At 45.7% G+C, this 27,382-nt stretch overlaps 1 protein-coding gene across 3 annotated transcripts in view; it reads right to left on the bottom strand.

The window, feature by feature from the left end:
- The window catches only part of NAIP (NLR family apoptosis inhibitory protein), a 683,156-nt gene that overhangs the window by 604,911 nt on the left and 50,863 nt on the right, over positions 1–27,382 (bottom strand). For all 3 annotated transcript variants that reach the window (XM_069627525.1, XM_069627526.1, XM_069627527.1), the window contains 4 exons: positions 24,779–24,830; positions 22,210–22,329; positions 21,947–22,046; positions 10,708–10,789 (listed from right to left, as the gene is read on the bottom strand). In XM_069627525.1, the coding sequence (XP_069483626.1) occupies positions 10,708–10,789; positions 21,947–22,046; positions 22,210–22,329; positions 24,779–24,830 (354 nt within the window). The remainder of the gene's footprint in view (positions 1–10,707; positions 10,790–21,946; positions 22,047–22,209; positions 22,330–24,778; positions 24,831–27,382) is intronic.

Genomic DNA, 27,382 nt, shown 5'->3' with positions numbered 1-27,382 from the left:
ATCAGTGGAAGAAATCGACTCCTTTCTCGAATCCCTCCCCTTGTCAACTTTATCCCCTGAGGCTGCGGGCTCTCTTGATTCCCCACTTACACTGGAAGAGCTTTCCGATGCTATCGATTCCCTATCCTCGGGGAAAGCTCCCGGCTCCGATGGTATCCCAGTCGAATTTTACAAATCCTATAAGTCACTTCTCCTTCCCCACCTGTTGGCTGTATGGGAGGAGTCGGTCGAGACAGGTGTGTTCCCCCCTTCACTGCGGGAGGCCACGATTACAGTATTGCTAAAGGCTGGCAAACCGCCCTCGCATTGTGGATCGTATCGCCCGCTTTCCCTTATAAACTGCGATGCCAAAATATACGCAAAGGCCCTGGCTCTCAGGCTGGCTCCCATTCTTCCGGCCATCATTCATTCCGACCAAGCGGGCTTTGTCCCGGGGAGGTCCACCTCCCTGAACTTAAGGCGCATATTTAATATAATTGACAGGATTAGCCCAGAGACTCAGGCCGTGGCGGCTACGCTGGACATGCAAAAGGCCTTCGATTCGGTCTCATGGCAGTTCCTTTGGCGGGTTCTCGAGAGCTGTAAATTTGGTCCCTCCTTTCTCTCGTGGGTCAAGCTACTTTATTCGTCCCCCGTGGCTAGGGTCCGTACAGGTGACCATTGCTCTCCTACTTTCGGGATTGCCAGGGGGACAAGGCAGGGGTGCCCATTCTCTCCCTTGGTCTTTGCAATTGCCATAGAGCCCTTCGCGGACTTGCTTCGCCATCGCCATGCCCACAGAGGCCTCCGTACTGCCGGGAGAGCGGACATAGTTTCCCTATATGCGGATGACGCGTTGTTGTTCATTCGCTCTCCATCCCTCAACTTGCCTCCGGTGCTGGAGGATATCATTTATTTTGGCCGGGTCTCGGGCCTTAGGGTGAATTGCTCGAAATCCACCCTTTTCCCACTCACGGAATGCACTCCCCCCCCCCCCCTGATACTCTGGGATTCACATGGGCTCAATCCACATTCACGTACCTAGGGATAGCAGTAACGCGCCAACAGGCACTAACCCTCGAAGAGAATTTCCGGAAATACCTTACACTTCTGTCCGCCAAGGTCCTAGCCTGGGACAAGCTCCCGATTTCTCTCGCGGGCAGAATGGGCCTATTGAAAATGGTGGTGTTACCTCAGCTGCTTTATAAGTTTGCCAACGTACCCTTGTGGCCAGGTGCAGATTTTTTTCGTGACCTGACTCGTACAATTAACACCTTCCTTTGGCACTCGGGAGCGGTCCGGCTTAAATATGAGACCCTATCCACCCCCATGACCAGGGGGGGCTTTGGCGCCCCTGACTTTCACAAATATTGGCTAGTATCCCAGATCCAATATGTCTCCCATTGGTTTAATACAGCTGACCCCCCCCCCATGTCTGACTCGAGAAACTTGCGGCCTTTGATCGCGATATCCGCTCTCTGGTTATACAACCCGCTCCCCAGGTGCTGGACTCACAGAGTCCGGTCGCCTGCACATCCCTTGCATTAGCCAAAACGTGGAAGCTGCTTGGCATAGCCCGCGCCTTCCACGGCAACCTTCCCCTCTGGAACTTTCTCCCGGGGGTCCCCCAGGTCACACCACTTACTGTTCGTCGCTGGGCCGAGGCAGGCTATGAGCTACTGCGAGACGTGTTTGACCAGGGCATATTCATCGAGTGGTCTGATCTTCCCCTACCCCTGAGGAGTGACCGGAGTGTCTGGCTCCAGTACGCGTCTCTCCGTAAGACCCTTAAGCGTAATTATCCGACATTCCCTGCGCTACCACCGGACGACCCGGCCATTGAGGAACTCACTTCCCCCTCACCCATGAAAGGTAAAATCTCCAGGCTATACTCCATGCTGCAGTCCAGATCCTCTCCAGAATTTTCTAAACTCGGGGGGTCTTGGGAGAGGGACTTGGGGGTGGAAATATCGGATGACCGCTGGGCACATATCTGCGACCGCACTCACCGGGTGTCCTTTAATTCCCGATTTAAGCTCATTCAGTTAAAAGTGCTGCATAGGTTCCACTATACCCCGGTTAGATTGCATCGCATGTCCAGTGAGCACCCATCTAGTTGCCCTCGATGCGGGCAGGATGATGCGGACTACATCCACATGATCTGGTCCTGCCCCCGCCTCTCACAATTCTGGGGAGCGGTTTGCTCAACGGTATCTGCTATGCTCGATCGCCCCATTGATCCTTCTCCAGCACTGTGTCTCTTCCATGACCTCCCTGGTCTCCCTCGTGATTCCAAAAAACTGACTGGCCTCTGCATGCTCTTAGCGGTTCGGTCCATCCTGCTCTGCTGGCTTCGCCCCTTCCCCCCCACACATGCCCAATGGTTAAAGGCGGTTACATGGGCCTCTGACTCCGAGGAAATGTGGTCCCGCATGCAACCTACCCATTCCAGGCCCAGGGACATCTGGCTTAGATTTCGCTCCTACTTGTCCGACCTTGATATGACTCCGGTTACTTCTCCTCCACCTGCTTCTTCTCACTAGTCTGAGAGCACTTCCCATATTACTTTGGTCAGCCTCCCCTCCCCACATGTCGTTTGTAAACTCTGCTTTTCTAATCATTTAATGTGCAATCTCCGCATGACTGTATCATGATATGTATTGTCAATTTGTACCTGCTGGGCGCTGTTCGCCTGTTGTTTCGCTGCCATGCTGCCTAATAAAAAAGAGTTTTAAAAAAAAAAAAATCTAGTATGATCATTGAGCCCTACTTAGATTAGTAAAGTAGAGAGGCAAAAGAAATATTTATACACCAAATTGCGGTTGCCTATATTACCACTGGCTGCCTTTACTGTAAATTGGAGTAAGAGACCAGGGTCCAAATCTGCTTCTTGGCAGGGAGCTGCCGAGGAGGAATGGCATTTCTTCTCTATTGTGTTCTTTCTATAGAAGAAGATGCCTAAAACCGCTTATGAATCACTTTGGACTTAGATGTAGAAAAGAGGCGCTGCTCTGTATGAAAACATCCACACTCCCTTTGGTGTTTAATGCCGTCACTATATTTATGATTAAAGCTATGCACAGGAGGAAAAAGATTGTGAATATGTGCCTGGAATCCTAATTATACACGTACCTATAGGGTCTGGAACTAAAGTCATATATGATCTGTGAATTAATTGCTCTGCACTGTACCCACTTTATATGGCCATCACGGTCCCAATGATGCAAGTCTCTTGTGAGATGCTTGTATATGACAATTCCTCTTTTGCTTTATTGTGATTTTATGATGTATGCTTTCAGGCTTATTGCCGAATAGAGCTGATTTTTGATGATAATGAAACAACCTTTCTCTGCCGTTTCCTTGTGTTGACTCTTTCATGCTTACTCTGTGCGGCACACGCTGAGGTGTCAATATTCTTTTCCTTCGCTAGCTTTTTACAGGCTTCCGTGGGCCTTTCAATACTCTTGGCGATTTGTATACCTCATCCAAAGTGTGCTCAGATTCCTCCCATACGCGTTCACGTATTTGATTGCTTGATGTGTGTACCATTATCTGGTCTCTCAACACCTCACCTGGCAATTGGTCTCTGGTATAGAGAGTGTACCTCTCTAAATCCACACTCTACTTCTTCCTGTATTGTTTTTCAATTCTGGCTACCACTTCGTCGTACACATTGAGTCCTTATACCGACGGCAGGTGGCTACTTACTTTCTCCCCCTTTGATCCAAGATAGTGCATGAAGATTGCTTTTTTTGTAGACGCAGACAATCTATTGCCATCTGTGGCCTCCAGATATATATCAAATTCTGCCTCCCAGTGTCGCCAAGGCACGGGGGTCCTGCCATAATTTTGTAAATATTTTGGGGCGGATCTAAGTGCTGCATGGTCATTCAATGTATGTTGCCACTCCCCCATTTTTTAATGTAATTTTCTTCCTCTTTAGTCCCTTTTTTCTTTTTCATCTTAATACTGGGACGAGGAAACAATCGTGCAATCTGTATTCTATTTCGCCAACTGTGAGGAGGAAGATGGTGCATACATTATATTACATCCAGTATGCGTGTAGTTAAATGATAATTCTATGACAAGACATAGTCCTAACCTATTAGTATAGGAGAACTTTGTTCAATGTTTTTTCCCCTCTTTTAACCAGTTGGTTTTGGTGCCCTGTAAGGAACGCTGGAATTGGCACTTTTCTTGTTTTCTTGCAGGATTTGACTGCCTTATAAGACAGTTTTTCGGGCAGCCTAGTCTTAGGCAATCCTCTTGCGGTCAGCTGATTAATTTAATAAAGGCTTTTAAAAGGTTTCCTTTCCTATTATTTATTTTATTTATTATTGGCTCTATTGTATGGATCATGTTGTACTAATGAGATGCAAGGGCTTTGAACTTGCATAATATGAGCCTCCTGTCTTGTCATAGAATAACTAATCCCCCACACTAACGTGAGATGGGGGTTTAGATTCTATTAAAGACAAGGAGGCGATTATTATCCCACCCTCCCACCCTGTATATGAGATGATATATGTCAATTGTGATACGCATGTACACAGGTGGTTCAAGTGAGAACATTCTTTGGTTTGTTGTTCTTCCCAACCACCCACACTTCTTGCTTGTTCTTACAGCTACGAGTTGAGGTTCTGATCAGGAGTGTGGCTCGCAGTTACAAGTTGTGGAGTGCGTGATTAAGTCCTAACCAGAAGAACTTCGGCATAGATTCAGGCTGCGGGAAGGTGGAGATCTCCAGTTTCGATGGATCCTTTCTCCGCGCTACGCAGTTCAACCGTTTCATTGGACTTCTGGTGCAAGACAGCTGCAGAAAGAGGGGTTGGGGTTAGAGTAATGGACATATGTAGAGGAGGGTCCCTGCTCATTGGTCCCCTGCAGGGCATGACCTGTCCTCCATGATGGTTTGGGGAGTTCCCCATACATTGACATTGAACTCTATCTAGTTCTGTTGTGGAAACTTTTTGTTTGTAAAAGTATTTTCTTTGCTGCTGTGGTTTCAGAGTAAAGATTGTAATGCATAATAATCGCCTCCTTGTCTTTAAAAGAATCTAAACCCCCATCTCACGTTAGTGTGGGGGATTAGTTACTGTGCAGCAGAGGCTGGTTGCGTAAAACGCTGCGTGGCGTCTGTGTAACCTGGCAACTAGTAACTGCCTGGCGTCACTGGGACATTGACTTGAGGACGTGGACAGCGTTGAAGGGTGCACTACTCTAATGCCAAGTTGATTGTTGCTTTGGAAGGTTAACAGTGCACGAAATAAACTTAACTGGATACATCACTTTTTTTAAAGCGGGCTGCAGCTTTGAACTATTAAATGCTTTGTGAAGCAGTAGCTTTGTTACTAATGCACTGACCTCGATCATTGGTTGTGTAAGTTCGTTTGGAGGGCTGCGAAGTGAGCGATTCAAATGACCAGGACAATGTAGTTGTAGAACGGAGATCAAACTCGTCGCCAATTAGTGTATTCTTCTGTACCATGTAATCAAGGAACTACCACTGAGATTATATTCAGCTTCCACATTTATTACATAGAATGAGTAACATTCAGTTAGAGTGTATACAGCTATGGTCCTCCTCCACTCTTGGCTGCTAGACGGTAGCTGTATACGCTGTAACTGAATGTCACTCATTCTATGAAATAAGCGTGGAAACTGAAGTTAATCTCAGTGGTATCTCTGTCATTTACAGACCTAGAGGCATTGTAGATCGCCTGGCCCACCCTACCATACCCCAGTCAATTGGCAATTGTGGTCCCAACAGGCAAGAACATCCCCAGGTCCCTTTCAGGTACGCATGTGTGCATAGACCCCTTCAGCCATTAATCCTCCTGTGGCCCAATGATGCAGTTGTGATGCAAGAAGGTGATGCACAATTATTACACCAGGTTCAGTTTTATCAAAACACGCAGGGAATAAAGGGTTGCCAAGTCCTGCTTATACAGGGAGAACGATTTGACAAATGTTAGGCTCGGATGAACAAAAGGCTGGGAGCAAGATACTGAGTTACACAATCAGCCAACACCTATGAGATACCTTCTGCCAGCAAACCTCCAGTTATCTAAACGGCATACTCAGGTGAGTAACGCTGGCTGGAACCGAGATATGTGGTGCCTCGCTCAGCACATACACCAATGACCATCGCAAAATGGTGGCTGGCTTAGTTCAAGGCTTGGCGGGTAGCAATACCTAGCTAATCAGTCTCTCTCAAACTGTCCCCCTCGGGGTTACCGAGTGTTTTCTTAAACATCCTTAGCTGCAATTAACCATTAGGTAGATGGGAAATTCCAAATGTTATATAATATGCTTATATTCATCAAAAATGAGCAGGTCAGAGTCATCAGAGTGGTCAGAGTATATTTTAAATTGTTCAATAATCTCTTCTTATTCGAACAGAGGTCAGCATATCATATATAAATCATGGGTTCATATGCCTATGCATTTCGGAGAGAACATTCTCCTTCATCAGGGCCAACCTTGATGTTCAGAAGTGATTTCCATTAGTACATTAAATGGTGATAATGTGCAAAGTAAATTATACAATTCAAATAAAAATATAGAAATCAATAGTACCATCAGTGTTCTATATGTCACAACGTTTTCAGGGAAGAGAAAAAAATAACAAAATAACCAACAGTTGTTCGGTCAGTAAATCAATTGTTTGCTCAACTGGTATTAGTAACTGTAAAAAGAGCAAGTGCTCCTATTACCTTTATGTAGTCTTCAATTTGAAACACGGACCACATTAATTTGAATGACACTATGGAATGGAAAATTGTGAGTTTTAAAATGCATCCGTCATTTTACAGCTTCAGTTTGTGATTTCCAAGCAGGGAGCCCTTCTTACCTCTGTGTCAGATTCTTTTCGTTAAACGGTTGTGAGAGATCAGCGCTGTGTCTTTGATAGTGTACGATCCGACAAAGAGCCTGTTCGACAACTAGTGTAAAGCTGATAAGCTAAATAAATATAATGTTAAAGATCATGGCGTCTGGCCGCTGTGAACGTGTTAGTTTGTTGAGCTTACCTGCAACAGCTACTCAATTCAGAAGTGTAAACAGGCGCGTTCGCGAGTTCCAGTAACTAACAAGGTTACTAGGGTAACGGGACCACTTTTTGAGGTGCCTGCGCGTGTCAGAACCGAAAGCTTATGCCCTTATGGGACAGCTGTCATTAATTCAGATCCATGTATCGGTCCAAATGTGAGCAAACCATAATTACTGGTTACAGAGGATATACTCTGGGTGATTTTCATGCATATCTCATTCACAAAAGCACTTGTGTCTGTTACTATGGTAACCAGACGCTTAAGGCGAGGCACACGCATGTGCGGTGCCTCGCTGGAGATTAGTCAGTCTTGTAGATAAATCAATAACTCAACTAGAAACAGAGGTAAAAAAGCAATTCCCCCTGATTGTGCAATGTAGCTTATTTACGTGAGTGTATACGGACAGATCCGTGTTCGTGTGTATGGTGATGTCAGAGTCGAGCCCCTCTGCATGACACCTCACGCCCCGAAAGCCTCCAGTGGGAGGCGATCGGGACGGCCAACTGCTCAGACGTTTCTGTCCTTTAGTGTGTGCTGTTCAAAAAACTAGTAGAAGCTCCTTTTGTTTGTGCTGTTCATAAAAAGGAAAAAACAGAAAAAAACAGTGAATATATACCAGCACCGTTGTTACCTTACTGCCATACTTATAATGAGGCCCATTGTGTGAGAAATCAAATGACCTGACATCCATTTTAAAGAATGGCTTTTCGGTTCGCCTCTGAATCAGGGTCGGATTGGCCCCTCAGCCTTTTCAACCTGTGGCCGGGCCAAAATCGTCTCTGGAGAGTGGGGGCCGGTTTCTGGCCAGGCCTGGGCCAGTTTTAAAAAAAAGAAATCCACATTTATTTTTCTTTTTTTTTCAAAAAAGCCTTTCATCCTTCTGACGTCGATAAATGAGTACCAACACAGGTTGGGTGATATTGTATGCATATTTGTTCTATAAAAAAGCTTAAGCATAAGTGCTAAACAATAACATTATCATTTGGCCTTGGACATCTGCTTGCATTCACAGTAATTTGACCATATGGAACTATACACACAGATATTAATGATACATATGGTGATCTATTCTTGTATGAAATGTATATCACTTTAGTGAAATCATAATCATATTTTCATAGTGTACTTAGGAACAATGCTATTTGATGCCACTTCCTGTTTTGTCAAGGGGTGAAAGGTCGTGTTTCATTGCTTCCTCGGATGTCACTTTCGAATGGGGTCAAATGACATCACTTCCGGTGATATCATCAGAGGCCAAGGGTCGTGAGGCGAGGGGTGAGCCACTTTTTTGAGGCGGGAGTGGGCCACTTTTTCTTGGGTGTCCGGGTCTATTTCTTGTCCTTGTATTTGAAGTTTGTGGAGACCTTTTCTTCAAAATGTGATATTCTTGTAGCTTTACTGAAGAAAGGGGAGCTATTTGTGTGTACCAAGGAGTGTGAGGTCTCATTCAAATACACAACAGCTTATATTGCCAGGGATCACACTTGTGAGTCACATTCAATTTCAGTTACAAAACTATACTGACAACGGATGCCAGTGGTGTAGCGGTAGGTGTGTATTTAATACAGTGAAGGGAAGGATATTGTTGTTTTCTAGCCTTTAAATGGGTAGAGGAACATCCGTTTTTTCTTCTGTGGAGATTGACCTTCAAAATAAGAGCTAACCACAAACATCTGGTTCATGTCTTTTTCTATAAGGGGTCGGCAGAATACATCACCCAGGGCAATAAAATGTACTCTTGCATTGATTTTCATGTGCGGTACATGCCAGCGCCGAATGTAGTGGCCAACTGCTTACTACAATTGCAATTTCTATCAGGTAATGATGAGGCGATTCAGCAACATGGATCAGGGGGCAAGTGGCAGGTAATGCGTTACCCCAATGATACTTGGGAACATGATTGTGAGGCAGATAAGGAGTAGCAATGAGTCAAGGAATATTTACTGAGTGGGAGGCCAGGGAATCAAAGGCTGTAATGTGAAATTAAATCTATGTGGAGGGTTTCGGGATGAATTTGGCATGGTTAAGGACTTGGTATTCTGTGGAGAGAAGGCAGTCCCTCCAAAGGAAGTCAGGTCTGGTCCAACAGAGATGGTGCACAAGGCTTAATGGGTAGATGAATGATGAAGAGGCCACTGAGCACCCCCGAATGTCCAGGACCTGCCTCCTGAATGATGGCACAAGGTCCTGGTGGATAGGACCCGTGGGAAGGTCTGCAGCCTTCGCACAATGTGGGACCTTCATCTGGGTCTGCCTTTGGCGTAATCACATTGGCTCGGTCCCTGCTCTATCCCTGTGGTATGTTATTGGGTGGGACTGGGTTGGCCATGGTTGGTGCAGATGCTGAACATTCTGAGACCAGGCAGATGGAATGGCAATACTTACCATAGTGTGTGAGTACCATGACCATTCCTGACAAATTATGGTACTTCTTAGGCGCAGGTATTCAACAGGGGGCAAATGGTGTAAGACCTGGGCATATAGTGGCAGTGTCTATAGGTACCTACGCAATGGCTGTACATACCTCAGCAGAAACCTTTGGCTTGGCCAGTGCTTGCTCTTTTGTGGTTTGTCTCTTTTCTTTTAAATGTCAGTATAGCCCTCATTACTCTGCTTCCAATTACCCCCAGCCCCCTCCCTTCTCTACTGTGTTCTTTTTACTACTGTTGTCCTTTTGAGTTTGTCAGGAATTTTGCCATAATATTTGAACATTGAAGTTTCCAGTTTTGGTTTTTTCAAGCTTTTACTTTCCAAGCTTTGATTTATGAAAAAACGTACCAGTTACTGCCTTTCTTGTTATCCCTACAGATATAGATGTTTATAATGTGTGGAAGCCAGTGTTGGCATGGTGTTGTTGGACAATAGCGCAGTACTGCTCTCTGAAGGGTGAAAAAACATGGATTTAGTCACGTGGTAGGTATTGATTGAAGAGCCACGTATTAAGTGTTTTGCAGAACTTGAGGATGGTCGGGGGGGTTCCAAACCTGCAGTGGGATAGAGTTCCAGAGCGTCAGCTTTGGCAGGAGAAGACTATTTGCGAGTCTTCTCTTTGAGGGAAAGCTTTGATTTTTTGTTAATGGATTTGCTACAGGTCTGGAGTTTAGCCACCGGGTATGTTGGTGTGCCATTCAATACTTCTTTGTAGATGATGCAAGCAGTTTTGAATAGCGTCCTGGTAGGAAGGGGGAGACAGTGAAGTTTGCACAGGGAGGGGGGGGTGTGGTTGAATCCGCGGGCGCCTGTAATAAGGCTGCAGCATGGTGGACAGCCTTGTGTGAGGCCAGATGGATGGGACCCTGGTTAAGAGAGCCAATACCCTGTCAATGTGCAAGATGACGAGAGCCTGCCCCACAGTACAGAGGTCATATGGGAGTGGGAGGGGGGTGAAGGATTTGATTTTATGGAGTGTGGCAATATGTAGCCAGGCTATAGGCAAAGTAGCTGCAAGCCACATGAGCACATTTCATGGGAGGGCTTACATCAAGAACAATACAGGCCCATCCTCCAGGTGACTGTGAGCTGTCTTTGACATCATACGCATTGCGAGAATCATCTTGGTATTAATAAATTACATCACTTATATCTTTTCTATTTCATTACCTTTATATTTGTCAGAGGATTCATGTTTTCAGATCCATCAGCTGCATTTGTTCTAAAATGTACAAGCAAATCTTACCTCTGATAGCATCACATCATGTTGGCGGTCTTCTGTCTCAATGTTTTCTTTTTCTGGGTCCTTGCTGCACACATATTTGCACCTACAACGTTGTAAATGGAGTGATAAACATTTTATGCAGCACTAAGCAGACGACTTGTATGGGCCTCATCACGAGTTGGGTGGAGCGGTAAAAATGCAGTGGTAGCGCCTTTACTGCCGCATTACCGCACCTCACAATCTCGAGCTGGGCGGAAAGAGGGAAGAAACATAACAGGAGTGATGCCCACGCTGAAATGCAACATGAAGAACACATGCCTGTAATTTACTAACATATAAATCCGACAATACCAAGCAGCCATCTTATTCAAAATGGACGCCACAGAATGGCGAAGAACCAGCCAGCCCCTCCATGCCCCAGAGAAGCTCAACAGGGCTGAACTTACAAAGACACAGGCACATTAGACAGACTTGATTAGCACATAAGATAATTCAATACTGAACCTCGAGGGTAGGGTACAACGAAAATAATGTCCCAATGGGAAGGAGAATTCTGCTCAGAAAGCAAGATGCTGATTCTAATATTAAAAAATAATATTAAATAGAACCAAATAGTAGGAAATACAGATTTCAGCAGTGTCTTTGCAAAAGGGTTTTGTAACTAAAACTTGGCACAAAGCAGGAAACAGAGAAAACAGTACAGGTCAATCAGAAATTCGGAAAGACAAAGGGTTGCTGTAAAATATCCCTGGCACTGAGCGCGGTCTTCTTTCGATTCTCCAGGCAACAGCATCTGGGGGGAACCAGTGTTTTTCTAAAGCTGATTCTTGCAGGTCAGCCGTTCCCACCACCCCCTATTGTGCTCATGTGCTGGTAACCTTCCAAGGGTTCCAAGGCTGAGAAGGCCACCACGGACCAACCATCACCCTCTATCCATGTTGCCCTACACATTGTTGCAGCGGCCAATGGATCACTGCATAGATGACATGCACTCCCCTGTTGCATCTTGGGAAGTGGTCTTAGGCGGAGTTAGTAGTTGATTCCCTTAGCCAGCCCCGTCCCACCTTAGGTTTTTGTGCTTTGACGCGTCACTTATGATGTTATAACCCTTTAAAATGCATTGTTGACCTTGGAGCTGTTGAGAGCCATGAAGATTTGCCTAATGTTCATGCTGTCACTATGATATGATTGGTTATTTATAACGCGCTTAATACCCAGAGGTTTCTAAGCGCGGACCAGGGGATCGAACCTGTGCTGCTCCGTGTCGTCTTGCTTCAAAGGCGAGCACGTTGCCCTTGAGCTATCCTCCCGAGACTGGGGTATGTTAAATAAAACAGTAGTTTGTCATGTTTTTGGTGTCTTCCGTTTGTTGGGCGTGGGATTTCCCCTGGCCTGCCCTCTTGCTTAATCCACAGGGCTCTTCCTGCCCCTCCAATTCAACATGTTTTATGGGGTTTTAGATCGATGGATCATGCCTAGTACTCCATTCACCCTCTTTTCACCCAAAATACCCTGATGTGCTGGGATCAGAAAAGGCACTTTACCCAGCTGTGCCTTTCTTTAAAGCTGCCCCGCATGTGCTTTCCTGAACAACCACCACACATCACGTGTTTGTGGAATAAAATGTGGAACTTCATAACAATGGAGAAGATTGAAGCAAATTTAAGGCATTTGTTTTTGACGTTTCTTGAATTATGCTGAATTTCAAGACTATCTACATGATAAACTTTCATCATGCTTAAATGTTTGAGTGAGTTAGGCCAGTAGGGACCTATTTACTAGTTGTCTTGAATGGTTGCTTTGGATTTAATGCATTTCTGTTAACACTGTACTAGTTGTACTTTCAACTGCTTTGCCAGCAAGATGCACCCTTTAAGTTTAAATATCTGTCTGCTAATGTTTGGTATAACTTTATATTAGTTGACGCTGTTCAGTATGTCAGTTTATTGAAAAGACATGGAAAAAAGATCTTCACAGTTGTCGGAAAAATCCATTGATTGACAAGTGTTCAATGACCGTACATAGCTTGGTCAATGCAAGCTTCAACAGTCCTCACTACTATCTCAGTCACTATAATATTTGGCTCTCATATCTATGCAAATATTGAGGTTCTTATCAGCTCTGTGGCAACTGAGAATTCCCTGGGCCTTAAATATGTTGTATCTCGGGAGGAAGGGGGGTGGGGGGAGTGCTGACCAATTTTGAAATCTGGGGCAACCACAGTTTAAGTAGTGGATGGTTCCAGCCCTACTTCATGGCCAGTTACTCAATAAACCTAGGACATCCTGCCCTGACATGCAAATAACTGCGAGGTTCTGATTTGATCTTATCAATGAATGCTACAGTTCTCCCTGCATTGACAATCCAGCTTTAGAGTTGGTTTGCCCAGCTACCAATACTGGATGTTCCGTGTCCTTGAGGAGGAAATTCCCATGCAGTCCCCAAAACTACTTGAAGAATGCAAAGAGTTCAGCAACTTGTTTGATGAAAAAGGAAGAAAACACTCTAGCTGATCAGAGAGATATAGATTTTCAGCAAAAAATCGGACAAACTGTTTTATTCAACAATCGCAATCGCCGTAAACGCCCACCTTGCTATTGTTATCAAAGAAATGGGGACATTCAGAATTCTATTCATTATCAGGCCATAAATAAAATCACAAAAAAATATATACTATTTGCTGCTCATTTTGGTACTTATAGTGCAAGTCAAGGGGCCAACATTTATATTAGACTGGTTTTAATAACAACATATCACCTAGTAAATACCTGAGCAGGAAAATGTGAAGACATTCTTTAAGGCTTAGATTGTATCGTTTGAGGAATAGGGGATTCCTTTTGGTATTTTCAATGCTCCTGCAGCATTCCAATAATAAACAAGGTGCTTGGTGAATATATACACGAATGTACTATTATGTACATTAACAATACCATCGTTTGTTCACAGGGCTACAGCGATCATGTCCAACATGGGATGGCCATCTTGATACAGGTGCAAACAGACCAGTTATATGTGAGTTTCAGGTCATCAGTGCATGCTCTTTGGGTTAATTATTTTCTCTGAATGGTGTTCAAATGTACAAGAAAACGGTGGAGGCAACCCTTAACTGTCCTTCACCAAGTTTTATCAAGGATGCCCACATTTCTGCTAACTTTTATTAGTTGATCATACAGGTCTTTTTCATACTTCTTTGGTGTAAAATGGGAAAAAGTGACTGTGTGTTAGGGAACATTTCACTTACTGCTATTTGACCTCTCTATTTGTAGACCCCCAAACCTTTTGCTTTTGTTGCAGCCTCCTGTCCTGTCTTTCGCCAGTGGAGCACAGCCTTCAGCTGCACTCCACTGGGCTTTTGCTCATCGTTATGGGGAAACTGACTTGGCCTTCAGACAGGTAGTACTGAGAAACTTTGTTTCTCTTAGTCTCATGTCTGTGTTGACACTTTTGCCAACTGTATTTCATTGCTCAAAGTACATTACATTAACTTGCAATGGGATGCTCGCGTTTTCGAGCCTTAGACATCCACTAAGGATTTTTTGCTGACTGGACAATGTGCCCAGGGGTAGACTGGTGACAGCAGAAGCTTGTAATGTATTTTTTGAACTTTTACTGAGCCATACCGCGCTTACCACGTTTAGTTCATGATTGTAGCTAGAGTCCATCATGGTCGTGCCACAAAGTATTTTGTCTTCTCCTTTGGCCATTTTGTCTGTTGGCCTTCCTCCTGATCTTTGTGACCCAAGGAGCCCTTATTTGGGCATGCATTCTCCCGCGAAAGCCACCGCTTTTCGCGGGCTGATGCATGTCACGTGTGTATGTACCCAGGAAGTGGGCTGGGACTGTCTGGTCTCAATCCACACTGCTGGTTCTAGGATGTCTGGTGTGCACAAGAGTATGAGAGCCACAGTGGTCCCTGATTGGACCACTGCTGGCGTGCATGAGTGGGGCAGATCTCCTCATTGGCCAGCTGGGTGCAGGCACTCACTGGACTTTGGGATATGAGGAGGGGTCTTGAATGCAGACCCACAGATCACCAATAGGTCTGAATCAACCAGTACACAGAGCCAAGTATCCAGAGGAGCAAAGCGGACCCAAGGCCTATCCGGAACCGCAAAGAAGAAGGTTGGCACCCTGAGCCTGCTGTTGTCCCGGTAGAGCCCTGCTTTGTGCTCGAACTATGAAAGCCTGCAAAGATGCTTCAACCCCTTGGAGCAGTTGGACCAATCACCCTCAACGTCCCCTTGTTGCCCTGCAAACAAGCCTTCTCAGAAGTGTCCCTGGGCCCTCCAGTGGACACTTGTACTGCAGTGTTCTTTCACAAAGTTTTTTCTCGAGCTTTGGGGGAATCCTAGTTCACACTGCAAAGCATCTTCTTGCCAAATCTCATTGTCCCAGCTTCTTTGAGACGCGAGAGAGAAACGTGCGTTAGACCACGAGACTTGGGTGCCCCTGCGTCACTGTCGGTCACTGCTGGTGACTTTCCTGGCTTTCTTCAAGTGTCCTCAGACCCGCTGCGTTGGTGCTTTCTTTGTCCTACAATCATGACGAGAGATCCAGCTCCAGTTGTAAACCGGACCCATATCTTCACCTGCAGAGCCTGTGCACTTTGACGCTAAACCAAAGGTGGGATTTCAAACTCTAAGCGATCCTCTACAGACCTGCCAAATTTGAACCCAGAGTGAGCTAAGGGCGGTGAGTAATCATACCACTTACGAATGGCCTCTAGTTCATCCATTCTCTATTTATGTACATAGGATCCCTTGTGGTCCTTACCTTGGCTTGTGTGGCCTCCGTTTCCTAAAGCCGTCTGAAAGTTGGGAACCACTTTGTCCTCCACAGCAGATCCTCCCCTGAATCTGGGAAGCAATTTTTTACACTCCTGAATCTTCCCTCTAACTTTTCCTCCCGTTTGAATCTTGTACTTTGTAGCTTTACACACAACCGAGCGATTTTATGCACAAACATGATATTGAGCACAAGGCTCCAATCTTCATAGGGCTGAACTTATTATCGATCTCTGGATTTTGCCAATGTGTTAAAGTGTGTCTGCTTTCCCTCCTCACAGGTTTTGGCGGGAATCCACACTTTACTGCATTTACCAAAAGTGACTGTGCATATATATACATAGTGTGTGTTTAAGTAGTGATATTACTGTGTTTTCCATTATTCACTTGTGTTTGTTCTGGGCCTGATAAATTGCTTATTTTTGATATACTACTGTCTAAGGGTAATTCTTGTCGTCCTACTGTGTTTGCTAATCCAAGGCCTCCGTTCACCCCCACCACTCCTGAGACTTAGCCTTGACTTCTCTCCAAGCTTCCTTGAATTGCCCTAGCTAACTTCACAGAAGTGTTCCCTGTTTCACTAACAAGGGTGGCCTCCTAAATATCTGTTCAACAGAGCAGAGTTTAGAAATCCATTCTAACAATTTGGTGTGCTACCGTGGGATAAGAACTAAAGTACTTGGGTGTTACTGGATTACATTTACACAGTAACACAGTGACTTTTGTTGGCCAGTAGTTGTAAACCACTTACCTTAACTTATAAAATGGAACCAGTCACTGCTATTAGTTTGAGTGCTTCTAAATCTGAAACACTAAGAAAGCTATTTGCAGAAAGAGGTATCACTACCTCTGGCATAAAAACTGAGCTAATCCAAAAAAATTGTTGATCAGCAGGAAAGAAGAATTGCACGTCTTCCCTCTTATGATAGTGCAGAAGGTACTGGGGCTCCTCCCAGTAACAGTCATGATATGCCTGTTGCTGCCATCAAAGAGGGAGAGGATGAGGACGACGATGCCCAATTCCATGTGTCCTCTATTTCCTCTGAAGCTGAGACTGTTTTAGATCTCAAGAGACAAAGCTCAGGCCGAGAGAAAAGGAACTTGTACTTAACATGGCTAAGCTAGAGATGGCGTAAATTGGAGAAAAAAAAAGATAGGGAAGATCAGTTGGAGCTTGCTAAGCTGCCAACAGCTCTTCAGGGGGGTCTGGGAATGCTACTGGTCCCTCCTCACATCCTAGATTTCCAAAAGATCTGCTCCGTGTGTATGATGAGAAAAATGACATCATGGACTGGATGACTGTGTTTGTGTATGCATGTGAAGTACACAAACCAGTAGATGCTGATAAGATTGCATGGTTGCTCAGTAGACTGCCGCACTCTGGCAGCAGTGCCATTGTGGAAATGTCAAAGACTGGGAGAAAAGACTTTGCAAAATTGAAGCAAACCCTGATCTTGAGGTTTGAGAAGACTCCTACCCAATACTTGAAAAGATTCAGGGAGTAGAAGAAAAGACAATGTAGTACTTGGGTCACAAATGTAACTGAATCTTTAAAGAACTTGACTGGTTGGGTGGAAGGTTATAAAGTTATCACTTTTGAAGGCCTGATCGATTTGGTTATGCTGGAACACATTTTTGCCTCATATTCCCCTGAGCTTAAGCAGCATCTGGCTAAATCTACGGAGATAGATCCTAAGAAGTTAGCCACCGCAGCAGACGTATGGGTATCCAACAGGGTGTCCCATAAGGACAGGCCTGCTTCTGGGAAGCAGGAAGAGGGGAAGAAGCAAAAGGAGAAAGAGGGTGGGTCATCTGAAAAACCTTCATCCCAACAGGGCTATACAAAGTTTAAAACGGATAAGTCACATGACCATGTATAGGGTAGTGAGATTAATCAACCCAAGCACAACTCTGCTTACTCTGGGCCTCCCTTTGTCCCTAGACCCCGTGGATCTTGTGTGGCTTGTGGAGCAAAGGACCACGTTAAGGGGGACCCCAGATGTAAGGTCAAAACCTTGGGGTCCACTCTGTGAATCTGGCCTTCTCTCATGATGAGGAAGAAATACTCAGAGGGGCATCCATCTCTTCTGATTCCTTACCCTCTGGGATAGGCTCAGAAGTAGTCTTAGTTTCCCTGGGATCCTGGGAACCTAGAGTGGCTGAGGCATATGCCTCCATCCCTGATAATACAAAGCATTAATTTAAGGATAGTGTCTTGGTAGATGGTGTAGACACCTCTGTCATCAGGTGCACTGGGACCAGCAGACCTGCAGTGGATTCCACATTGGTAAACCCAGAGGAGCTGGCCAGAGCCCCTCTGATGCCCACTAAGTTGGCAAATGGACCCCTGTAACTAGCTGTGAATGGTGGAGTAGTAAGCTACCTGTAAGCGTTTATAGGCACATCCCTGCGAGAGTACTGCTTGGAAATGATCTCAGAAACTTAGGTCTTGTGGGAGATACAGCAGAACGACCCTGCACTTGGTCACGGACCAAGGGTGCCATGGCCAAGTCCAAGACTGAGCCAAAACCAAAGGGGTATCCCAAGGCTCAAGGAGTCAAAAGCAAAAGAGAGCGAAAGAGAATATTCCCCCAACTCACCTACCACTGAGGTGGGGGTAGTTGGCCAAGCCCCTGAACCTGACGAGGAAGAGGGGATGCCTGAAATACTTAACCCTGATGAACATCCTGCATTTCAGAGTTTACTTGCAGAAGGTGTTCCTGATAGGGAAGAGTTCAGTAAGGGCCAACACGAGTGACCATCTTTGGAAGGCTTTAGGAGACAGACCTGTTCCCAGCTTGAGGGTGAATCGCCTGGGAAACCCTGAATTTATTAGGAAGGTGGGCTTCTATACAGTGAGCCCACAGTGTCCACTGAAGGAGAGCATAGGAGATTGGTGGGCCCACTTCAAGTGAGACCCTATCCTCCTGTAGTTGACACACGAGGTCCCCCTTGCAGGTCATCTTGTTATCAAGAAGAGTAAGGAAAGGTTATCATGCACTTCTACTGGCCCAAGATGGGCGTCCAGGAAGAAGGTCACTGCAGGAGTTGTGCCACTTGCCAAATTTCTGGTAAAAGTGGCACAACAATTCAGGCACCATTGGTACCACTACCTCTAGTGGGTGTACAATTTGAGAGGGTAGGGATTGACAATGTCTGTCTCCTTGGCCCCCCAACATCCTCTGGCAGCAGGTTGTTTCTGGTGTTAGTTGACCACGCCACCAGATATCCTGAAGCCATCCCACTGAAGACAGTAACTGCCAGGTCAGTTGCTAAAGCATTGCTTGTCATTTTCACTAGGGTTGGCTGCTCTAAAGAACGTGTGTCTGAAAGAGGCAGCAACTTCATGTCCAAGTACATGCAGTCCATGTGGAAGGAGTGTGTGGTCTCCTATATGTTTTCATCAGCTTATCATCCACAAACAAATGGCTTAGTTGAGAGATTTAACAGAACTCTCAAAAGCATGATTGGAGTTCTTGAGGAGCCCCAGAGGAGAAAATGGGATCTCCTTTTACCATGCTTACTCTTTGCCTACACAGAGGTCCCTCAACAAGGGTTTCGTTATAGTCCCTTTGAACCTCTCTTTGGTCACCCTGTCAGGGGACCCCAAGCGATACTCAAAGAAGGATGGGGGCTCCCCACGCCTCCTGTCACTACAAATGTAGTGGACTAAGTGTTGGGACTGAGAAAAGAGGACGCCCTTACCGATGGCTCAGGCCAGTGACAAGCTGAAGGCTGCTCGGGCATTGGTCAAACATTGGTATGACCAGAAATATTCACTTGTATACTTTTCCCCAAGCCAGGAAGTCCTGATTATGAATCCCATAAGGCATATAGCCCTACAGGATAAATGGTCAGGCCCTTACGGAGTTGTGGAGCAACTTGGTGAAGTAAACTATTTAGTGGACCTTGGAAGGCCTGGTCATCCCTACGGTTGATATGGCTGCTCTGCCCTTAGCATAAGACAGAGAGGAACTGAATATGAGCCCTTCCCTGACGTGTTCCAAGGCAGTCCTTCAGATGGCTAAAAACAAACTAGACAAACCTAGGGCATATGTGTGTAAATCACTATTAGTGATACAGGGTGTAACGATACTCAGCAGGAATAAAGAATGCAATGAATCTGCTATAGATAAACAATTTGGATTTAGATTTTTATTATTATAAACAATGTAATACTGTGAACTAAAAACTGGCTTGAATACAATAGGCAAGTGTAAAGTGCAGCCTGAAAAGTGACGCATGCTTACTAAAAAACATTCAACAATTCATAATTCACTCAAGAATTGAAATGTATAAGCGCATAACCAATGCCCAATAAATAAATAAATAAAACAATTCATTGATACATTTGGACAAAAATACATATGCAGACTGACATATACAAATTACAATACAACAGAAGAACTAAAATATCTATACCAAACTGTAGAATGTTGTACATATTAATAGTTTGATATTCTACACAACCTCTGTCAATCATATGACTCATAGTGCCACAATCCTTACAAGTAGGTGTGCACACCTGAGAAAGAGGATGACCTTACTGATGGCTCAAGCCAGTGACAAGCTGAAGGCTGGCCAGGCATTGGTCAAACATTGCTGGGACCAGAAAGCTTCACTTTAACACTTTACCCCAAGCCAGGAAGCCCTGATTATGAATCCCATAAGACCTAGAGCCCTACAGGATCAATGGGCAGTAGGGGAAGAGAGGTCCACAAGCTGCCTGTTTACTTCAAGAATACCATCCCTGAACTCCTAGGACATGAGCTAGAGTAAACAGCTTTGTAGTTAACCATGTACGGCACCCCATGTCTGGAAATATGCATGAGGGGTAAAGAAGGTGTCTTATCTGTGTCTGTACTAATGAACAGACAGAGTTCTTGAATTATGGTCTCCCATGAGCCCTGATATATCTTCAGCCAGCACTGAGATGTGCCACTGCAAAGCTTCCAATTATTAACAGGTGCTTTAAACCCAGGTAAAGAGGTTACAGCCAGAAGTGTCAAGACACATTGGATTCTCTGAAATCTCTGCCACCTCTGGCATGCTGACAGGCAAGCCAACGTGTGCCATGAAGCCCTCTCATATGCGCTTGCTGCACAGAGGTCTTGGAAGCCCTGATGGAAGGAACTCCCCCTTGAACTCAGAGAGGCATTTCCCATGCTACCCCCCCCCCCACTCCAAGCACTTCTGCTCTAGATTAAAATGGAGATTTGGGGCAGGCTGGGATAGGGATGGGCATAGGGCACTCCAAGGCTGGACTTGTATGTTGTTCTACTTATTATTTTTGGCTACTAGGTAGCGCTTGCACCATTTATAAGCAGAAACTATTGCATTAGCGTACAGAAAGGGAGCAATGGCATATGAGGAGGGACACAAAGCTTGAAGGTGTTGTTTGGTTACTAACCCACCCACTGACTGCCCATCTCCATGCTAATTCCCATAACCATTCCTACCCAGTTCCTGCCACTCCCCACCCAAAACACCTCCTCATGGGAACTCTTTTAGGTTGCTTTAATGAAGCCTTACCATCAAACCTGGCACTCAAAGTGCCTGCCAGGGTTTATTCAAAGCAGTCTTCTGAGAGTGAATGACTTAATAGGAGCTGTAAACGTGATACTGGTGTGATAAAAATGTCTTAACCAGGTCTGCCTTTAGCCACTTGATTTATAAGCACTATGCGTGCCCTTCACTGAAGTCCTGTTAAAAACCAGCATTGGCAAAGCCAACGGTTTTGGCTAGTGTATAAGTATTAGGCATTTGCCAGGTATTGTTATTAGATGACCATGTACTTGCACCATTTTACAGCTGCTACCAAATATGGCCAGTTAATACCACTAAGGCAGTGCCTGGAAAATGCTTTTCCCACGCCTTCACAAAAGCCCAAACTGTTGACATTGCCAATGCTTGTTTAAAGGATATTGGTCTTTCTCTATTATTTCTGTTTTCCTCGCTGCTCTTTCCTGCCATCATCTTTTTTCTTCTCTCTCTAGAGCTCCGGACAAAACATGGTGTGTAGCGCAATATAAAACTCAATAAGTACATAAAACAGGCTGCAGCCTTCCTAGCACTTATGATCAGGTTTGAGGCCTACCCATTTTGTAAACTCATTCTAAATGTGTGGGAGTTAATAGCAGAGGAGGGTTTGTGCGAGCTGAAGGAAAGGGTAGGCCCAAAAGATGAAGGGAGTTAGTAGTGACCTTCAGATAAAAGAAACCACCTAATTTCACCAGGGCGGTGAATGGGTTACTGTTGCTCCAAGATAGGTGGCATTTTGACACGCCTTCCCTGGCGTAGGTGCCAAATTCCCCGTTTGCACTGCCTGCCTGGAACCTACTAGGGCCCTGCGTGTGACGTCGCTTAGAATGGCCTTGCCGCAGCAGCGGCCCAGAGTTCCCTGTATTTCCACCTGAGGAATGGGATCATTCGCCATGTTGTAATCTGTCACAGTCATACAGTGTGGAAACACGTACCCAGGGCTAAGCTTCATGTGCTGAGTCCATGCATCGTCTTCGGGCTCAAATAACTGAAGGGAAAGGCCACAGGAAAAGCACTGAACAGCGTCAAGTTTGCCTATAAAGAAAGCACATAAGGGTGACTTCAAATTCAGTGTTTTCTTCCAAAAAGATGTATCTACAAAAATATTAGATGTACTTAATTATCCTGAACATTAAGTGCATTCCCCCAGCAAGAGCAACCTGTTAGCTCAGTGATGTATTTGCAAGGCAAGCCTGACCTGTGTAGAAGAACCCCCCTGCGGCCAGCCGTGTAGGGTCCGCCCGTGCCACCTCTGGCCATGTTGTGAAAGACTCCAGGCGAACGTTTTCATCAGCAAAGATGTTTGACTCGAAGTCATCTGCGGAAGAGAAACATGACAAGCCATTCTTACTTAAGTAGGGTTCCATCCAGAGGATCTCGCTCATCCCAACAGCCTTCTCCTGGGCCTGCTCCCGGTCCTGACCTTTCCAGCCAGCCCTTGGCGACCCTCCCGCCACCCCCTGCCCAGGGTCGCTACCTCTTCCCTCTGACCCTTGTACTCCTGTCACCACCTGCCCCCCCCCCCGCCCTGCTACAGCAGACCCCTGCTCTCCCATTGTAAACTGTCCCCTGCTAGACCGTGCCCTCCTTTCCCTACTCTTCTCCCTGTCTCCCTTTCCCGCACTGGCTCATGCATGCTCTCCCCCGTCTGTACCTCTTCCTCCTGAACCTTGCTCTAATGTCCCAGCACCTCACCCTTTCTCCCCACACTCTCATCCCCTCCTCTTACACCTGGCCCTGCTCTCCAATAACTACCTTGCCAAATGTCCACTTCTTCAATCCCCAAATCTTCCCCACTGGACCACTTTCCCATCTCTACCTCTCCTCTCTGTCTCTTGCTCTCCCATCCCCACCTCTTCCCTCTGACACTTACTCTCCCATGCCCACATTTCTATCCATGTGAACCTGCTCCCCATCCATACCCCTACCTCCAGACTCCCGCTAACACACATTACCGCTTCCCCTTGCCCCCAGGACCCCCTCAGGGCCCAGCTAACACATCCCTATCCCTGGCCCCTGCTCCCAAGCTCCTGCTTCTGAACCCTGATCCATGCTGCTCTTCCGGGTATCAGCTTACTGAGAAAGAGCCTTTCAGAGGTTGCTGCACTTTTGATAGTATGACATCTTGTATGCCTTGATTATAAGGCTTACAGGCCTTCCGCCCGCTAACGCCCTCTCACTCCCCCACCTCACAAACCACTCTGCCTGCAGACAGACCGCATGCTTGTGATAGGCCCTTGTAACTACACATATCCAATAACATGAACTGCCATTGGCTTCATTAGCGGGTGCCCTCCCTTGGCCTACCCACACCCGCCCAGTCACATCTTCATGCTGTCGTGGAAGAATGAGAAGACAAGGGAGGTAGATTCCATGTTAAATGGGTAGAGGAGTTGGCTACTATCACTTTTCTAGTGCCTTTCTTCTCCCAACATGAACAGCAGAGTGGGGCCAAAAGAGGTATGTGGTCAGATTCCCAAAAATAAGAATGCATTTGCTAGAAGCTACATATGTGAAATAGGAACAATACTTTTCTAAAAAATAAACCACCATCAGCCTAACCACATGACTAACAGCGAAGGGGTGCCTTTTATGGGACACTATGAAGCACTACTGGGGCGTCCCTGTTTTAGGAGTCATAAGGACTCTTAAGATGGACCACATAAAACAAAGCCATTCTCTCACTCTGAGTCTCAGTTGGAAGACACGTGAAGTCCAGAGCCCAGAAAAGCAAGCAAAAAGCAGCGTCGGATGTTTCCATGGTGAACTCTACCTAACCTCTAGGCAGGAGGAGACGAGCATGGCGTTCTCTGAGAAGCGAGGACTCTCAAAACAGGCACCTAACAGCCCAGGACCTGTGCGGGGGTTTCACAAGTACTGAGAAGCGAACTGTGAGCATAAAGGTTTCGCAGCATTAAAGAAAGTGTTACCCGCCAAACATGTGGGGTCGTAAAGGTTTATTCTAGAGACCGATGGAATCAGATATATGGATAAAGAACATGTGAAAACTGTGAATAACTCTTCATGGCGTTGAACAAGGTTAGAAAGGTCATGTTACCACTTAATGCATCATTTTGAGGCAGGCAAACATCTACCAGAAATAACCTGTCTGCTTCCGCATACAGTTGCGACCACCTTTCTGGCAAATGTTCATGTTTTTCTGTGCAACACCAACTCTGACAAACAACCTGTTTCTTCGGTTGGTTCCCACTCGGGAGGGTCTACAGCCACGTTGTAGCTCACTGTACCTTTCTCAGAGTAGAAATATCCATTTTCTTTTCAGGTTGGTCCCACCCACATGGATAGCCCAGCACCGAAATGCCAGGCAATTCTCCTCTAAACAAGAGGATCAACAGCAACCCCAGACACGTGTTTCGACCTTATTGAGCATCATCAGTGAGGGGAAGCTGTGCCTCTCTAGGGCACAGTGAGCAACAGGTCCACGTCTGGATTAACCTTCTAAACTAGATAATAACCCCAAGCGTTCCAAATTTACAAACATGTGGGAGCCCCTCCTCTACTTAAAATGAACATGGCTAAGTCACCCTATCTCTGGGATGGTTCCCACTCACTGGGGTCTGCAACACCGTTTTAGTTCTCTGTACTTTTCACAGAGTAGAAACATCCTTTTCCATAACAATGTGGTCCCACCCACAAGGACAGATTTGACCAATGGTATTAACTCCCCCCCCCCCTACGCTCACACCCACAAAAACATGACTGGCTGGAGAACATGTAATATGTTATCAATATTAGTGATTACTCACCATCCAACTGGAGGGACAGCTTCTCAATCACGGATGTTGTGAAATGTTTTCCCTAGAAGAAATGGATACATTTGTAATTTCAGAACAACATGACTTCTTTTTTTAAATAAATGTGCAATTAATTATTTAGGAGTTTATTTTGTATTTATTGTGCATTTGTAAGGCGCCTATACATCAAGCAAATTGTGTTTCAAAACGTCCCACAGGGCAACAGGGAGGGAACATGGGAATGAGAGGCAAATATGACACTGAAGGAGAAAGGAGGTCCTACTAGGCCTTGTGGGCACTCAGAGCGGGCAAGTGCAGGGAGAGCCAGGGATGAGGGAGGGGGGTAAGTGCTAGGAGTAACAAGCAGGGAGTGCTAGGGAGTAAATTGTAAACTGTTAGGTGACTGGCAGAGATCAGTTGGTGAGAGTGGTCAGCTGCCAATAAATAAGTGCAGGCCTGTGATAGCACAGGCCAGTGGGTGCCTGAGGCAAGTGCTGGGAGTGGGCAGAAGGCTGAAGGCAATTGGGGTTGAGAGGCCAGGACCCCAGTGGGCACATACGGGCCCTGGTCTCCAATCTCAGCGACTGTGGGGTTGAGCAAAGGAGGGAGGGTGGGAAGGAGGAGGTGAAAAGTAAAGTCTTGAGGAGCTTCCGGCATTCGAGGAGATCTGTCTTAAGACAATAGGATGGGGGGGGACTGTTCCATAGGAGGGAGCCAGCAGAGGAAAGAGATTGCCCACCGGCTCACTGTTTAGTGAATTTCTTGACACGCAGAGAGTTGGGGCTGGAGGAACGTAAAGATCTGAAGGGAGTGTATTTAGTGAGAGCCAGTTGTAGATAGTGTGACCCCCGGCCCCAGAAAGCCTTATGAATGATGCAGAGGGATCTGAATTTGATCCTTGCAGCAACGGGGAGCCAGTGGAGAGATTTTAGGGCTGGAGAGATGCAGTCCCGGGGCTTGAGCCCAAGGATAAGTCTCAAGGCCCTATTCTGGATTAGCTGGAGGGGACATAGATAGGAAGAGGGTAGATTAAGGATGAGACTATTGCAGAAGTCAAGCTTAGAGAGTACCAGAGTTGTGGAGACATTGAGCTTCTGGGGAAAAGTGGGGAAAGGAAGGATTCCTTTGAGGAGGTGGAGTTGAATATGGGCCTTCTTGGCAAAGTCCTGGATGTGAGGGCTTGTGGGGCTGATGAACATCTGAAGTGGCCACTGATGTAATGAACTGGGATATGGTTGTCTAAGTATGGAGCCATGGGATAGATGAAGTGGAACGTCCCGACAGGGTGGTCGGGGACCTACAGGTCTTCCTCATCTCCTATCGGTCGAGGATTGTAACCTCCTTTGAGTTTCAATGCCCTTAAAGCCAAAGCAATGAGCACTCTTACTCCATCTTGAATCTGTAAGCACTGCATATACTTCTGCTGTTCACCTCCGTGTGATGCTTGCTCTGTACTGTCAGGCAGGAGGGTTAGCTATCTACAGGCCCTTCAGATCACCTACCTTTTGCAATGCTCTGCAGTAGGTCTGTCGGATCAGTGAGGGGAGTGGTCCTGTCATGCCATCTGGTACCTATGTGGGGTGAGTGGGATTGATAGTCTTTGAATCTTTGCTGAAAATTGGGAAACTTGTATCCCTACCTATTTCGTTCCTGTCTGTCCGGGTTCGAAAGGTTGGTGTATGAGCGGCTTTGTGATTCCTGTATGGTGCTATGAAGCCTGGGTCCCTCCCATTCACATCCCTGTAGGTATTGGTGGTTGGAGTTAAAGGTTAGCAATTCTATGTATCTGTTCTTGGTGTCAAATTAAAAAAAATCGAGGTTGTTTCATGATTCCCTACCCTATACACAACTATTAACTGTTTCAATGATCAAATGAATTGCTTAAAAACTTTTAACTGTACATTTGTGCATATTTTATATTGCGCCTAGATATCATAACAGGCAGCTTTCTTGTGCTTTGCAACCAGCAAGTATATTTTTATTTACATGTTTTCATTGTTATCAGTTATTTCCATAGTGCTCGTCAGAGTATGTGAGTTACAGTGGGGGACAGGTATCAGTCCAGTTGGGCGGAACTTGATTAGTCAAGGTTGACTGGAGTAAATGGTTCTTAGGTGCTGTGTCAGGCAAAGTGCTTTGTGTGGCAAAGGAAAGATCAGTGTTGATGATGACACCAAAGATTGTGAACCTCGAGCACAAATACAGGTGGTGGCCCAAGCATGGAGGTCTAAACTTAAGGCAAGAGTCACAATTTCACTATGACAACAAACAGTACTTCAGTATAAGAAATATGGAAACAGAGGTGGTTGTAATTCATGATTGTATTATCAGTTGCCTGACCAACAACAAACTTCTCTTCGATTTTGAGATTATTGAAATATAGAGAGGAAACAGAGAATATTAACTCTGACAGTTCTGCATGAGTCTTCCTCGGGACAAAGAGAACGTCTAAGATATTCCCCATCGTGGCCGCGGCAGAGGAAGAGATCAATGGGACAGAGTGCTTCAGATGCAGAAGGAAACAGATGAAATGCTTGGGTGTGTTGGTATGTACAACTGTTGAGCAAATTACCAGAGCTAAATATAGAGTTGCAGTTGACAAATTGGAAGAGTCTA

The sequence above is a fragment of the Ambystoma mexicanum genome, chromosome 6p, assembly GCF_040938575.1.
Source record: "Ambystoma mexicanum isolate Mex_15411 chromosome 6p, UKY_AmexF1_1, whole genome shotgun sequence".
NCBI classification, from domain to species: domain Eukaryota; kingdom Metazoa; phylum Chordata; class Amphibia; order Caudata; family Ambystomatidae; genus Ambystoma; species Ambystoma mexicanum.
The sequence above is the reverse complement of the archived record's forward strand: the minus strand, read 5'-3'. Positions and strand labels throughout refer to the sequence as shown.